Here is a 13901-nt window from a genome sequence, read left to right as displayed (position 1 = left end):
ATAAAGAGGCATCACTAATCACTCAAGAACCACAATAAGGTCTTTAGATATTACAGCCTGCTCCTCGGACAGCCTCTATTTGAACAATATTCCACACATACTTTTTCTATCTGTCTACTCTAAATTAACCTTCTTTTCCTCATTCTTCCCAGCCTATTTCTCTTATAGACATCCTTCTCATTAGAGCTTGCTTTTAATTGAATTTTGGCTCAGTTGAGAATCAATATGGTCCAAAATAAATATGGTAGACATAGTTTAACATCTCTCTCCCAGCTAATAAGTTAGGCAATTGCTAAGACATAATGAAATTTTGTGCTGTTTTTCTGTATTCATAACAATATCTTTTGCATGAATTTCAGTGCAGTTTAAGCCTCACATGAGCTCTGTCAAATATTTTCTTTAGCCATTTTTAAATGACACACAGAAAATGCTACCTTGAGTGGCAGAGACAGGAATAGAACTAAAGTCTTATGTAAGCATTAGAAAAAGCCTCATTCTTTTGATAAAGGTCTCAAAAATGCATAAACAGTACATTGGAACCTATAATTTTTTGTTTGGTAATCTTATATAGTTTCCTGATTGTATTTAATCTCTCGTGCAGACAAACTATTCCACAGCATGCATATTAGGAATGTAGAAAGCATTATACTTATTTGGCACAGTGTTAAGTGCATACTTAAATTTCCTATGTGAAATATATACGTATGCACTTGTATAATTTTGAATTCAGTGTAAGACAGATACCATATCAGTTCATGTAATTGTAGGTACAAAGGGGTTATAGAATTGATGAGAATTTAGGACAACTTCTTGGAAATAATGAAAAGTTGGAAGAAGTTTTGTAAATGAAGTGTAGGAGATATTAAAAAATGAACTGTCTCCATCAAATATGAATCACAGAATCTTAAGGGTTAGAAGGGACCTCGAAAAATCATCTAATCCTACTACTCTGCCAGAGCAGGACCACCTAGAGTAGATTACACAGGAAATCATCCATATGGGTTTTCAATGTTTTCAGAGAAAGAGACTCCACAACCCATCTTGGCAGCCTGTTCCACTACTCCATCACCCTCACAATGAAGAAATTCTTCCTTGTGTTTCTTTCGAACCTCTTACGTTCCAGCTTGTACCCACTGCCCCTTGTCCTGTCATTGGGCATCACTGAGAACAGCCTGGCTCCATCCTCCTGACACCTGCCCTTTATGTATTTGTAAACATTAATGAGATCACCCCTCAGTCTCTTTTTCTCAGAGCTGAAGAGCCCCAGCTCCCTCAGCCTTTCATCAGAAGGAAAATGCTCCACTCCATCATCTTTGTGGCACTGTGCTGAACTCTCTCCAGCAGCTCCCTGTCCTTCTGGAAGTGAGGGGCCCAGAACTGGACATAATATTCGGATGTGGTCTCACAAGGGCAGAGTAGAGGGGGAGGAGAACCTCTCTCGACCTACTGACCACAGCCCTTCTAATACACCCCAGGATGGAAATAATAAAGCGAAATAGTAGTGTGAAACATAAGGAAGAGTTATTGAAGAAAATAAATTAGAAGCCAGATTTATGTGTGTTAAGAAGCCTTAGACACTTCAGACATGATGTTTAAAATAAAAGGAAACATGTTTTTTACAAGGTATATGTTTCAATTAAAGAAACTCATTGTAAAATATTCTGGCATCCAAAACAACAAATAGATTCAAACAAGAAATAATCAAGTTCATGGAGGTTGGATCAATCCTGGATGGTCCAGATATAATCATTTTGATTGGGAATTCTCCTAGCTTCTTATTGCTGGAACCTGCCATTAGAGTAAATAACGCTACCTTTTTTTATCTTCCTGTTTTGTTATACACTTGTGCTTACTGTCTGAATTAGGATGTAGTCTGTGTGACTTTTAGGCTTGACACATTGATACCACTAATTCCTAAATGTCTCATAAAAGTTATGAACATGAGTATGACTTGAAGAGAAAATTTTATAAGAATCTTAAGTTACACTCTGTTGTCCCTCAAAACCCACAAATTATTATTATATTTGTCTTCTGTAAGTTATACTTTTCTTTTCCCAAAAGCTTCTTTGCAAATAACGCAATATAGACCAGGCCAGCACTGGAGATGTGAACATTAGAAAGTTTTGCCAAAGCCTCAGGGAACAGAAAGAAAATGCAGTTTGTTCTGTTTTCTGCATAGCACTAAGTCTTTTAGGGAATTTGAACAGTGAACTGTTTCCTTCTCTTAGCTTCAGATGCCTTTTTTTTTCCATTCTTTCTTACGATTGTGGGTGCTGTTTCAGGTTAATGCAAACAAACGCACCACTTCTTTGATGTTCCACAGCAAAAATAAAAGAGTATATCTAAAAGGTGTCAAAAGACTGAATTCATTAAAAAAGGCTTCAAAAGATATTCTTTTGAAATATTCGTCATGTGATTTGCTAAAGACTGTAGTATCTAAAAATTGCTAGAATTTATAAAGGCAAAGAATATGGCAAAAGGGAATCCCTTTTTAAAAATTATACTCCTTTGAGTTTTGAGGTCTTTTTATGTCTAGATGAGAAAACTAATGTTTTAGATACAAATAAACAGCTGTTTCAGCTTGGTGGTAATAAGTACTACATTGATTGCAGTGGTGGTAACTGAATTATCTTTAAAGTTAGTGGAATGTGCTCAATCTTAATGTGAGAGATTTGCTAATGGACTAGAAAGCTCCAATTCATATTAAAAAAAAAAAATCACTTGAGGATTTTTATGTTTAGTAGAAGCTAAAAATAAAAATTAAAAAATGTAGTGACATTTGAGCTTGACCCTGAAAACTATTAATCATTTGAGTACAACTCAAATATACCCCACCCCAGTTTTAGAAATTTGTCTTAGCTTTAGCTTCATTCTCTAAATCTATGAATGAAGTGGGGAGGAAACTAGCAGGGTAGAAATATTTGATATTTTACAGATGCTGTAAGTTACATTGGAGTCAAACAGTATCACCTTTGAGTTCAAATTTTTTTTTTCCTTTTTTTTAATCTTACTTGAGGTCATGTAAACACATCCTGAAATGCTCATATATTATTGGCCTTGTTCTACACTAGCAAAAACAAAAGTTTTAAGAAATACCTATTTCTCTGGAACTCTTTTAAGATAGTTTATGTAGAAATTCTCTTAATAGCTTGCATACATGACAAGTACTTTTTCAATTAGTATGTGAGTTCCAGTGCTATTTGTCAGGGTGATTTATGGTATCTGGCCTGACCTGAAAAAAAGATTCAGCCTCATTGAAACATCTTTCAGTATTCAGAGTGTTTCTGGGCTATGGCTATTGTCACAGTACTGTGAGACCATTCACAAGAATCATGCTAACATAGCTACAGGGCAAATTCGCAGTTGTTCTGTCTCTAATGGCTATGAATGTATCTAATCTGAAACATATTGCTTAAACTGGTTCAGTTAGAAACTGCTTGATTCACTGCTTAAAATACGGACTTCATGTCAGATCCCTGTGTAAAGGAAAAAAATGTAAATGATATAATACAAAATTGAACTTTGCTGTGTAGGCATGTGACGATCTAGCTGAGAAACTCGTTTATTATGCCACATAAAAATTCCCTCAGACTTGATGGAAATCTCCTTGGTTGACTTGTGCATTTACAGGAATGCTGCAGTATCAGTTCAGCAACTTTGTGGGCACCATATCCAAACGGTGACTGAAAGCTATGGGATGTGTATTTGAAGTGAGAATGATAGGAAAGTCTTGAAATAAATATATTGCAATTTTGATCAAAGCAGACTTAAAGATAATATGATTGAGGTGTCTCAAGAGTTTACCACATGCTTGTGTAACATACAAATCTGGTATTGATTCCATTCACTGACTTTACTCTGGTACTTCAGACTTCACAGAGAATGTGAAGCAGATTGTCTGTCATCTTCAGTTTCTTAAAATGGGATGTCATGCAGTTTAAAATCCTGTTCTTACTCAATAATGAATGAACACTTTTCAGTGTTTTTTCCAAAATCTGTGATTTCCTTTTTTTTTTTTTTTTTTTAAATTGAAATTCTTAGGGTGTTGCTTGCTCCAGGTAATAGAAAGTCAATGCCCCAATTCCCAGCTTTGTTACTCCCACCACAGAGATTAAGGAGTTGAACTGCTTTTTGACATTATAGTTATTGGCATATTAATGGATCAATTAGAATAGCTAAGATGGTACAGTTGTATCTTACTCATTCTGCTCCTAAATCTATTTTCTGATACATTTTGCCAGCAGTGAAAATTATAACTGAGAGGATGTGCATGTTGAAAAATTCTGAATAACTGCATACGTCTTTTGGTAGTGATTAGCAGAGTTATGAGATGGTGAAATAGCCTTGACTACCTCATAGGACTGAATTCTGACTAATTCTCTCTCTCACCATCCAAGTATAGAATAGCTAACTGTATACTTCTTGTGTACCTGTTTACACTTTGTTGAAAAGTAAAGATTACTGATAAATACATAGTTCAGTTACTAAAAATTAGCTTCAATGACTTACAATAGAAACTACTTCAAAAAGTCTACCAACATGAATTTGCCTTATTTTGTTAATTTGCCGTATTTATCTTTTACTTTTTTTTCTCCTTTTGTTGTGGAGCCTCCTTGTAAGCACCCTAACTTATTCCCTCTTTTTTAATAGTTCATTATCTGTTTCTGACTGCATGCAGATTAATTGAGATTTTTCAGGCACCAATCATTTAAAAGCAATGTAGATAATGTATAAAAATTTAGTTGTTTCTTTCATAAGCAGAGAGATTGACTTGCCTTTGTTTCTTTCTAGCTTGTATGCATTTTTTTTTCAAATCCTTTCCTGTTTCTTTGCTTTCTTTTGGCACACTTGTGTTTTTCTGGATTATTCTTCAGTATGCTTTCCAGTACAGTGACTCAACTGCCATATAAATTACTGTAGCTAAATGGACTGCTATCAACATTAGTTAAGTGTGAGAATTTGAATTTGGAAATAGACTGTCCTGTATGTTTTCTTTGGGCATTTTCCAGTATTGTAACTGAGTTGGTAAAAATTTGTATTGTTATTCTAACTTTATTAAAAAAAAGTGGGATGGAAAATGATTTTTCTCCATATTTAACTTGACCAAAACAAAATTCTTCATTTTACTTTGTTTTTAATTCTTATGCAACATTTGAATTTCTATTGCACAGACATGATTGTTTTAAGTAAAAACGATGTTATTACAAGTTTCTTTTCAAAGACCTTTAAAGATATATGGTAAGTCGAGGTAATTTCGGCTAACAGTCTCTAGATTTGAAAATTCTGCATCTGAAATTAAGGATATCTATTTACTTTGTTGTACCACTGCCCAAATTTTCTATCATGCAGGATACTTCATAAAACTCTCTCCCCAGAAGAACAGGTAGATATTGAAGTGGTGGTATTTAACTGAAAATATATACTTATGTTACAGAGTTGACCTTTATCATAGAATTATGTGGTAGGAGTTGGAAAGGACCTTTAGAGATGATCTAGTCCAACTCCCCTGCAGAAGCAGGTCAACCTAGATCAGATCTTGCATGAATGTGTCCAGGCGGGTCTTGAAGACCTCCAAGGAACGAGGCTCCACACCCTCCCCGGGCAGCCTGTGCCAGGGCTCCCTCACCCGCGCAGTGAAATAGTTTTTTCTTATGTTTAAGTGGAACTTTTTGTGTTCCAGCTTTATCCCATTACTCCTTGTCCTGTTGCTAGATACCATATATTTAAAAAACAGATTTTGCATTTTAAATGGTGATTCTATGTAGTACTCCATCTGAAATAATAGGATGTTTTCTCCAAATCCAAAGCAAAAAAAAACCCCCCCAACAACTTATTAAAAAACCCCAAGCGTATTAAACAGCATACAAAAAGTCCCATAAAAATACAGCATATTGTATAATTCTTTTGACCATAGCTATTTATAGTGCAATATCTTTGCCTACTTGATTTGAAAAATTAGTTCTGTTGATTTGTTTTATAATGTGTAAAACACTTCTAATATATAAGTTCTTTTAAAAATGTTTCATATATATATATATATATAGTGCCAGAAAATTATGTTATGTTAATCAATTGAACAGGAATTTTATGAAATCTGTAAACCAAAAAGCTTGCTGTTTTATGTAGTACTTTTTTCTATCAGGCCATGAAACAGGAAGTTTAATTTACACATTCAATTTTGCATTTTATAGAGCTATTAGAGAAGACCCTCAGAAGAGAGGAAGAAATGGGAGTTCTGCAGGTATGGTTTCTATTTAACCTAACTAGCTATGCTTTTTGTCACCCTTAAAATGACTACATTGTATTATAACATTGCAGTTTTCTGAACTTGTTAGAATCTTACATTCACCTTTGGAAAGAAATGCAGCTGAATATAGACTTGATAGCCAGTAATACTCATTGCTGAGTTTCTGACCATGACTTAAGTTGAAAGTTAGAGGAGATTAGTCAGCGTTCTCCTATTAGTCAATAAATGTAGTCCATCAGTGAAAAGAATGCTCCTTTTAAATCGCACTGTACACCAAAGTTGTTCTCTTATATTATACTGCTGGCTTCATTGAAACTGTATGTGAATAGGGACAGGGCAAATCTGCATTCAGAACTGCCAAATTCCGTTTTGTTGATTGTGTGTTATTTTCTGGGCTGTGTTTCTTTCTTTTGTATCTCTGAATAAAACAGAGTAAAAGATTTTATGTTCTGTATATGTCTTTAACACTAAATGTCTGTAGTCACCTTCCTGAGGAAGTAGGAACTGGTCAATATCTGCTAGGACTTGGTACAATATAGTAAATCCTCATTGTATGTCATCTAGCAGTACAGCTGCTAGTGCTAAGCCATTTAAATTTACACTTAGAGAGTAAGAATTACCCTATACACTAGGCTTGGCTTTGGAATAGCATTTAAGCATTACAGTCAAAGAAAACATACTCCTTTGAGATGAAAATGGCTAAGAAAGCAAGCTGGAATGTTTAAATTGTGAGGCTTGGGAGGTTATTAGGAAGAGTAGTGTATGTATTCTTCAGAATACAGAAGGAAAAAAAACCAAATTACAATAAATAATACCCAACATGTCTATAAAAATATGAATAATATGACAAGTGTGTCACGGAAGCATCATTCTGTAAGTGTACTGGAAGCAGGAAATTTATGAGGGAATTAATGAAAATAAGACTGTTAAAGAAAATGAAAATATGTATTGATTTGCATTTTGACCATAGGAGTCTGAAGATAAGCCTTCTCTTCTCATAATAAATAGAAGGCGTTTTGAGGGCTAGAGGTATCAAAGAGTTAGTGTAGAAACAGTTTGATCCAGTAAGAAGAGACAAGTTGCAAGACCCAAGTTACACAACACACCAATCCAGCTGTTTCCTGTTCAAACAAAAATCTTGGCCTAGCTTTCTGGCAGCTCAAGTTCAGCACGGCTGAGGGCTTGTCTGCGCAAGCAGTTTACACAGGTGCGTATCTAGTTACATCAATGTAAAAAGATCTCCTTTCATGTGAAGAAATTCTGCATCTGCTTTCATGTGAAGCTCTGTAGTTGACAAATTGTTCTAGTGATGTTATTTCTGATTGAATGAGGAGTAATTTTATACTACAGAAAGTTGCATCATAATAGTGTCTGGTGTGCATATATGTGCTTGTCTGTATTTCTGATGGTCTGTCACATTTCTGATCAAACTGCTTTATGCCTTTCCCTAACTGGTATTTCTAGTCGTGTGACTTGTAACTACTGTTTTTGTATTCAGATGCTCGATGGCAATTTTTTACTACTTCAGATGCCCATGCTTTCACAGTCATATGTGAAATGTTACATAAACTCCAGATCATGCTACACTTAGTCACAGGCAATCAAGACAAGAAATCAAACTTTGGGGTACATAAGAGTAAAATGAACAATGTTGAAAACCTAATGGTACTATTTGAACTATGGTACTATCAGACTCTTTTTTGCCTTGTTTCTCAGCATTCACTTCTCTGGAATAGATTTCTAAGTGAGATTGTATCATGAATGGATCACAGGTCCAATTAAATATAGCAATTCTTATTCAGTGAGATTTTAAAAAAAATACTTCACATGTGACCACCAAAAAAATTAAAATGAATCCTTTTCATCTTTGTTCAACTGAAGTTGCATTTATGTTCTTTACTTTCTAATGGCATCTTTGTTTTATTTTTAGGAATGCTTTATGACCCTAGAAGTGGTGAGTATCTTAAATTCATTTCCAATTATAATGACATTGCTGATAATTTTCCTAAATTATTAAAAACATTATTTTTATGAATTTAAAAAAAGATATTGCAGTTCTACGGTATTAACTGTTACTTTACCTTTAAGAGAAGTGGTAATTTTACACTGCATCTTGCAATGTAGGTTTTTACTACAATATTTGAGCACCAGTTATAGCAGAGACTGTAATGTAGTTTTTCCGTACAGTTCAATCTTCATCCTACCCATGGGAAGAGGACGTGTCACAAATTTGAGCCATGCAAACCGTGTTACTTTTCTGTTGCTAACGGTTCTAAGGGTCGAAGTCCATGTGATAGATTAATCATTTCAGTAATTGTTACACGTTCTTTTACATATTTATACTGGGAGATGCAGACAGAATCAATGTATCTGCCTATGTCAACATAGGAATTAGAAGTGTGAAGGAGAACCATTTTATTATTTAGTATTAGAAGGGCATTGCCTTCATGCATGTACATCCCTTGAATTCATCTGGACTATCCAGATCTCCCAAGCTAGTAAATCTATCAGGTGGAATGACTGGGATGGGTCTTGGCTTGCCCTAGCATTTTTGAACCATGCTTCTTTCCATTTATGTAGGAATGTTTGATAAGACACGACACAATAGTATCTGTCAGGCCCATAGTTTCTTTTCATTGGAAATCCAGAAAATTTCATCAAAATAAACCAATACTGAGACAATATCAAGGCTTCAAATACAAACTCTTAAGATTTGCTTCTGCAAATTATTATTTTATTTTCCTGATTTTCTGTGCATCTCTAAAAACAGCTTTCAATTTCAAACATTTATTTAAAATACATTCAATATGTTAAAAAAACTTGCATTCACAAATAAAAGTCTGTTTTTGTAAATCAAAGGCAGTGTTGGAACCCCTGCCCTGTGGGAGTAGGAATGTAATGCTCAAATTCAGTGTCCTAGCCCTTCACATAGTGTTGTCGGAATGTAAAGTGTTGCAAGAACATAACTTCTGTTGTGGAGTGCCTCTTATTAGTAACTTGTTTACGTGACAACTAGTCAGGCATGTATCCACTACCATCCGTTTCTTGTGAGCCATGAGTTAAACTGCTTGCTTGCAAATGCCTTATCCTTTCTGTTCCCAGAGCTGTTTTGACACAGGCAGAGGGTAATTGCTTGCAAATAGCACAGCAGCAAATTAAATCTAGATTTTGTGACAATGTTTCTGTTTTTTTCTATACTCTTTTTACACTTTTAATCTCTTCTCCTTTAAGAAAGAACATTTGTAAATTGTTGTTCAAATGGAAGAAGAGGAGCATTATTGTCATCAATAAAATATAATTTTCTTTCTTAATGCAAGTTGGAAGGTAACACCTGAATGGAAGTTTATGGTGCTAAATCCTAGCACTTGAAATCAATCACTGCTTTTGTTATTGCTGACATTTGAAGATGTGTAATGTTAAGCCCTGAGATTGCAAGCAAGAAAAGTACGATGATCACTAAGGCTATCGAATGCTCCCAAGGCACTCATGCTCTCAAGGAACTCATTTTACTTTTACCATTAAGTTCTTCTATGATGTCAGGCAAATCACTTAAACTAAATTTTTCACAGACTGTTAATTACCTTGTGTTCTTCATTTTATGGGTATCTGACTTTGTGACTTTTGAGGCCTGATTTTCAGAAATGCACTTTCAGTAATAGCTAAATTGATCAGGAACTCTGGCTATATGTATTGCTAAATATACTCAAGGGTCAGATGTTAGATAGATGATGCTGAATACTTTAAAATAATACATGTTTTACTTTTATATCTGTTTCAGTTCTAAAGATGATAGCATTCTTCTTTCTCCCCCAATCCTTCAGTAATCTTAAAAACAAAATACCCTCAGAGTAATACTTAGGTGGTCTGAGTGTGTCAGGATGAGCTGTGATTGAAAAGCCCTTGAGCATCAGAATGAATAAGGCTTGCTGTTTAACATATCCTTTACTTTTATAGTGTGTATGTCTACATAGCCGTAAATCTAGGCAAAATTTATAACAATGAGTATATAGTAGCTATGGTACTCATATTTGCATAATTTTCTCATCACCTTGTTATTTGAGTTCTCAGAGCTTGACATCAAAACAAGTGCAACCAGTCATATTTTGTGATTTGATTGAGGTTATAGAAAATAAAGTGGAAGAGAGACATAAAGTATTCAGTTCAAATTCAAACAGAATCCTTAGAGGGGAAAAAAAGTTTAAATATAGTAGAAAAAAAATTTTCTTAAGAGAATTTGGACAGAAAGTGTGAGATTCATGAGATTCATGAAATGCAAGATACAAAAAGGGGCAAGAGAGCGAAAAGCCAGAACGCACACATACACAAGCTATACAAAATGCATAGGAAAGCATCAACTCTCCAGAGCTGTTTTTAAACTGAAAGAACGTGGGATACCTGAACATGAGATTCTTATTCTACCTAATACTGGGAAGAAATTGTTTTGCACAGAAATAGATGAAATTTAGTGAAGATCTGTTTTTGATTTGCCACAAGTGTGAAGCCTCTTGTAGCTGCTTCCTAAATTGTTTCTACCCTGCACATACCTTTTTAAGCAATAGAAGAGCTGTCAACATGTAACAACTTCACTAGTAGATGTAAAAGGAGGTTAAGAACCAAGGTGTGTTCTGGAATAATCCTTCAACCCATGAGTGCCAGCAGAGTAACAAGTACAGGCAAAACTGAGGTTTTGAGTACCTAGATTATATGTTTTGTTTGGCTCTATTTTTTTGGTTCAATACTGTTTAATAAAGTTAATTAAATTATAACATAACTATTAACAAGTAATTTTCATGATTAGTAGTCAGTTATGTAGTCTGATGTTTTGCCAGAATTAATACAATTTGTCTTTAAATAAGATCTTTAGTTTATTCTTCAGTGTAGCTAAGTTCTTTCATACAAGGTTTGGCTCTGTATTGTTTTTTGTCAAAGCTCTATGATTTGCTTGGGAAAAGGTCTGTATTGTATTCTCAGATCTGATAAAGAGGTTGGAGTGCATAGTGTAGGTGTATGATACTACTATGCCATGCTTGTGACTTTAGTGAGTTTCTCTAAACTACATTGTGTTATTTGTGAGCATACTAATCTGATAAAGGAGACGGGGAAATCTACTTTGAATTCAACCACGCCCTGAAGTTATCCCAACAAACATATGCATTCTATAGCCTTTGAAAGCTGCAAGCTGTTTTATTGACCAATGGAGAACTGAGGTTACCACTTGCTTAGAAAATTTGGATCAGACTTTTCTGGACACGATTCAGCTTTTTGTTACAATGTCATAAATCTAGGTTAACTCCAGTAATGCTGTAAGTATTCTGCAAATTGTTATTTAATATGAATTTCCTGTTCAGTATGAGCATTTACATATTTTTATTGTAACTCATATTTCATGTTAGTGAAAGTAAGGTTTTGAATACCAGTAGAACAAATTTCTGTCTGCACGTACTCGCAATGTAAAAGCTATTAGATTCTTCTACTGTAGTAGCAGGCTCAAATTTGCATGAGTTTTCTGATTTGCCACTCATTTTAAAAGTAGTATGGGAAGGCTGACAATGTCCAATGCATTTCATAGAATCATAGAATGGTAGTGTTGGACGGGACCTTTAGAGATCATCTAGTCCAACCTTTCTGAAGAAGCAGGTTCACTTAGATCAGGTCGCATCGGAACATGTCCAGGTGGGTCTTGAAGACCTCCAAGGAAGGAGACTCCACAACCCCTCTGCGCAGCCTGTGCCAGGGCTCCCTCACATGAATAGTGAAATAGTTTTTTCTTATATTTAAGTGGATCTTTTTGTGTTCCAGCTTCATCCCATTACCCCTTGTCCTGTTGCTAGCTACTATAGAAAAAAGGGATGTCCCAACCTCCTGACACCCACCCTTTAGATATTTGTAAATATTAATAAGATCTCCCCTCAGTCTCCTTTTCTCCAGACTAAACAGGCCCAGTTCCCACAGCCTTTCCTCGTATAAAAGATGTTCCAGTCCCCTGATCATCTTGGTGGCCCTGCACTGGACTCTCTCCAGATATTCTCTGTCCCTCTTGAGCTGAGGAGCCCAGAACTGGACACAGGACTCCAGATGAGGCCTCACCAGGGCAGAATAGAAGGGGAGAAGAACCTCCCTTGACCTGCTGGCCACACTCTTCTTGATGCATCCCAGGATGCCATTGGCCTTCTTGGCCACAAGGGCACATTGCTGGCTCAAATCATTTCATGAAGAGATCGCACAATTGCCTGCCACCATTTGTTTTAGGATATGCTCTCTTTATGTCTTTCAGTGTGCCTTCCATCAATAAGTAAATCTTTCTGTTAGCTCTTAAGATTATTTCATGACTGTCATATTTAGAATGTTTAGGAATTCTTGAGTCTAAGAGTTAATACTTTCTTCTCGCCTTTGTTTGCTTCTGTAGTCTTGCCAATACTACTATTACGTCAAATGCCTTCTGGTCCTCCTAGAATAGAGCCATTCTTTGATCTTGTAAAAATGACCAGGAGAGGAGCAGCAGTCTGAAATCCTCTGTCCTGCCTGCCTCACCCTTTCCTTTCCTTTGATTGATGAGACTGTGCATCAGTTCCTTTTGCTTAGGGGGTGGAGAACCTTCCCAAGGTTCTTTCCTCTGCTCACTCCCACCAAATAACTTCTACCACCTGATGGTGCTTGCCACCAGCTGTTTATTTTATCCTGACGCTCACCTACCTCTTTCCTTCTTCCCTGATGTTGTCTTCTCCCCTCGATGTCTGTTGCTGTTGTTGGATACCCTGTGACATATCTATCCTCTTAATGCAAACCTTACATTCTCTAAGTAGAAAACTTTTTTTCAGTGTTTGAAGATGTCTTCCATATGTTGCAAATATTAAGTATATTTGCCAGATTTTAATAAACCAAAAACCCCCTCTATTTTCCATTAGAGAAAGTTAAAATCTCAGGATAAATCTTTATTACAAAGACTATAATTACATTAATATAATTTTACAGAAGGAGCCTATGTGCTCCATTGACAGGATTCTCTTTAGAAATGTTGGCCTTTCATTTGTGGAATGTGTATCTATGGGTTCTTCCATAGAATATAGGATACATATGTGATATATCATACTTTATTTGTTTTACCTATCATAAAACAAGTTACAATTTTATTTGACAGTGGACTGTTGATTAAAATGTTTCTCATGTGCTGCAAGATCCTTCATTTTTTATTTAAATGTTTGATCAAACTGCAACCTTAGGAACAGAGACACCATTTACAACTATTGATACTATGATAATATTTGTTCTCTCATTGTTGTGCATCTTTGATTAAAATGGGGAAATCTGTAAGCCATATTCCTCCATGTGTTTTTTCCTACTCTGACACTGATTTGCTGTGAATCCTTGGTTAAATAATTTATGTTTGTGTTTCAGTTTTTCTCAGCTGTAAAACTGAACAATATTTCTTCTTTTCTATGAAGACCACGTTAATTGAATTTTTATAATACTTTCTGGAAGGCTTGATGGAATACTGTTGGCATACAAAACATTAATGTAAATTACATGAAAAAATTTTTAGCCTGCAAAGCTCCAGAAAGTTGAAGATAGCATTCATGAATGAATGACAAGGAAGTCTTTATATCTTTTAAGAATATGTGGGCACTGACATTGTTTTACTTTACACACTCTGCCA

The 13901-nt window shown here is 35.3% G+C and overlaps 1 protein-coding gene across 6 annotated transcripts in view; it reads left to right on the top strand.

The window, feature by feature from the left end:
* CEP128 (centrosomal protein 128) overlaps positions 1-13901 on the top strand; it is a 106314-nt gene that overhangs the window by 73056 nt on the left and 19357 nt on the right. For all 6 annotated transcript variants that reach the window (XM_061998051.1, XM_061998055.1, XM_061998054.1 and 3 more), the window contains 2 exons: positions 6192-6241; positions 8178-8201. In XM_061998051.1, coding sequence (XP_061854035.1) covers positions 6192-6241; positions 8178-8201 — 74 coding nt within the window. The remainder of the gene's footprint in view (positions 1-6191; positions 6242-8177; positions 8202-13901) is intronic.

The sequence above is a fragment of the Colius striatus genome, chromosome 6 (assembly GCF_028858725.1).
Source record: "Colius striatus isolate bColStr4 chromosome 6, bColStr4.1.hap1, whole genome shotgun sequence".
Classification (NCBI taxonomy): domain Eukaryota; kingdom Metazoa; phylum Chordata; class Aves; order Coliiformes; family Coliidae; genus Colius; species Colius striatus.
This window is presented reverse-complemented; position numbering and strand designations above follow the sequence as displayed.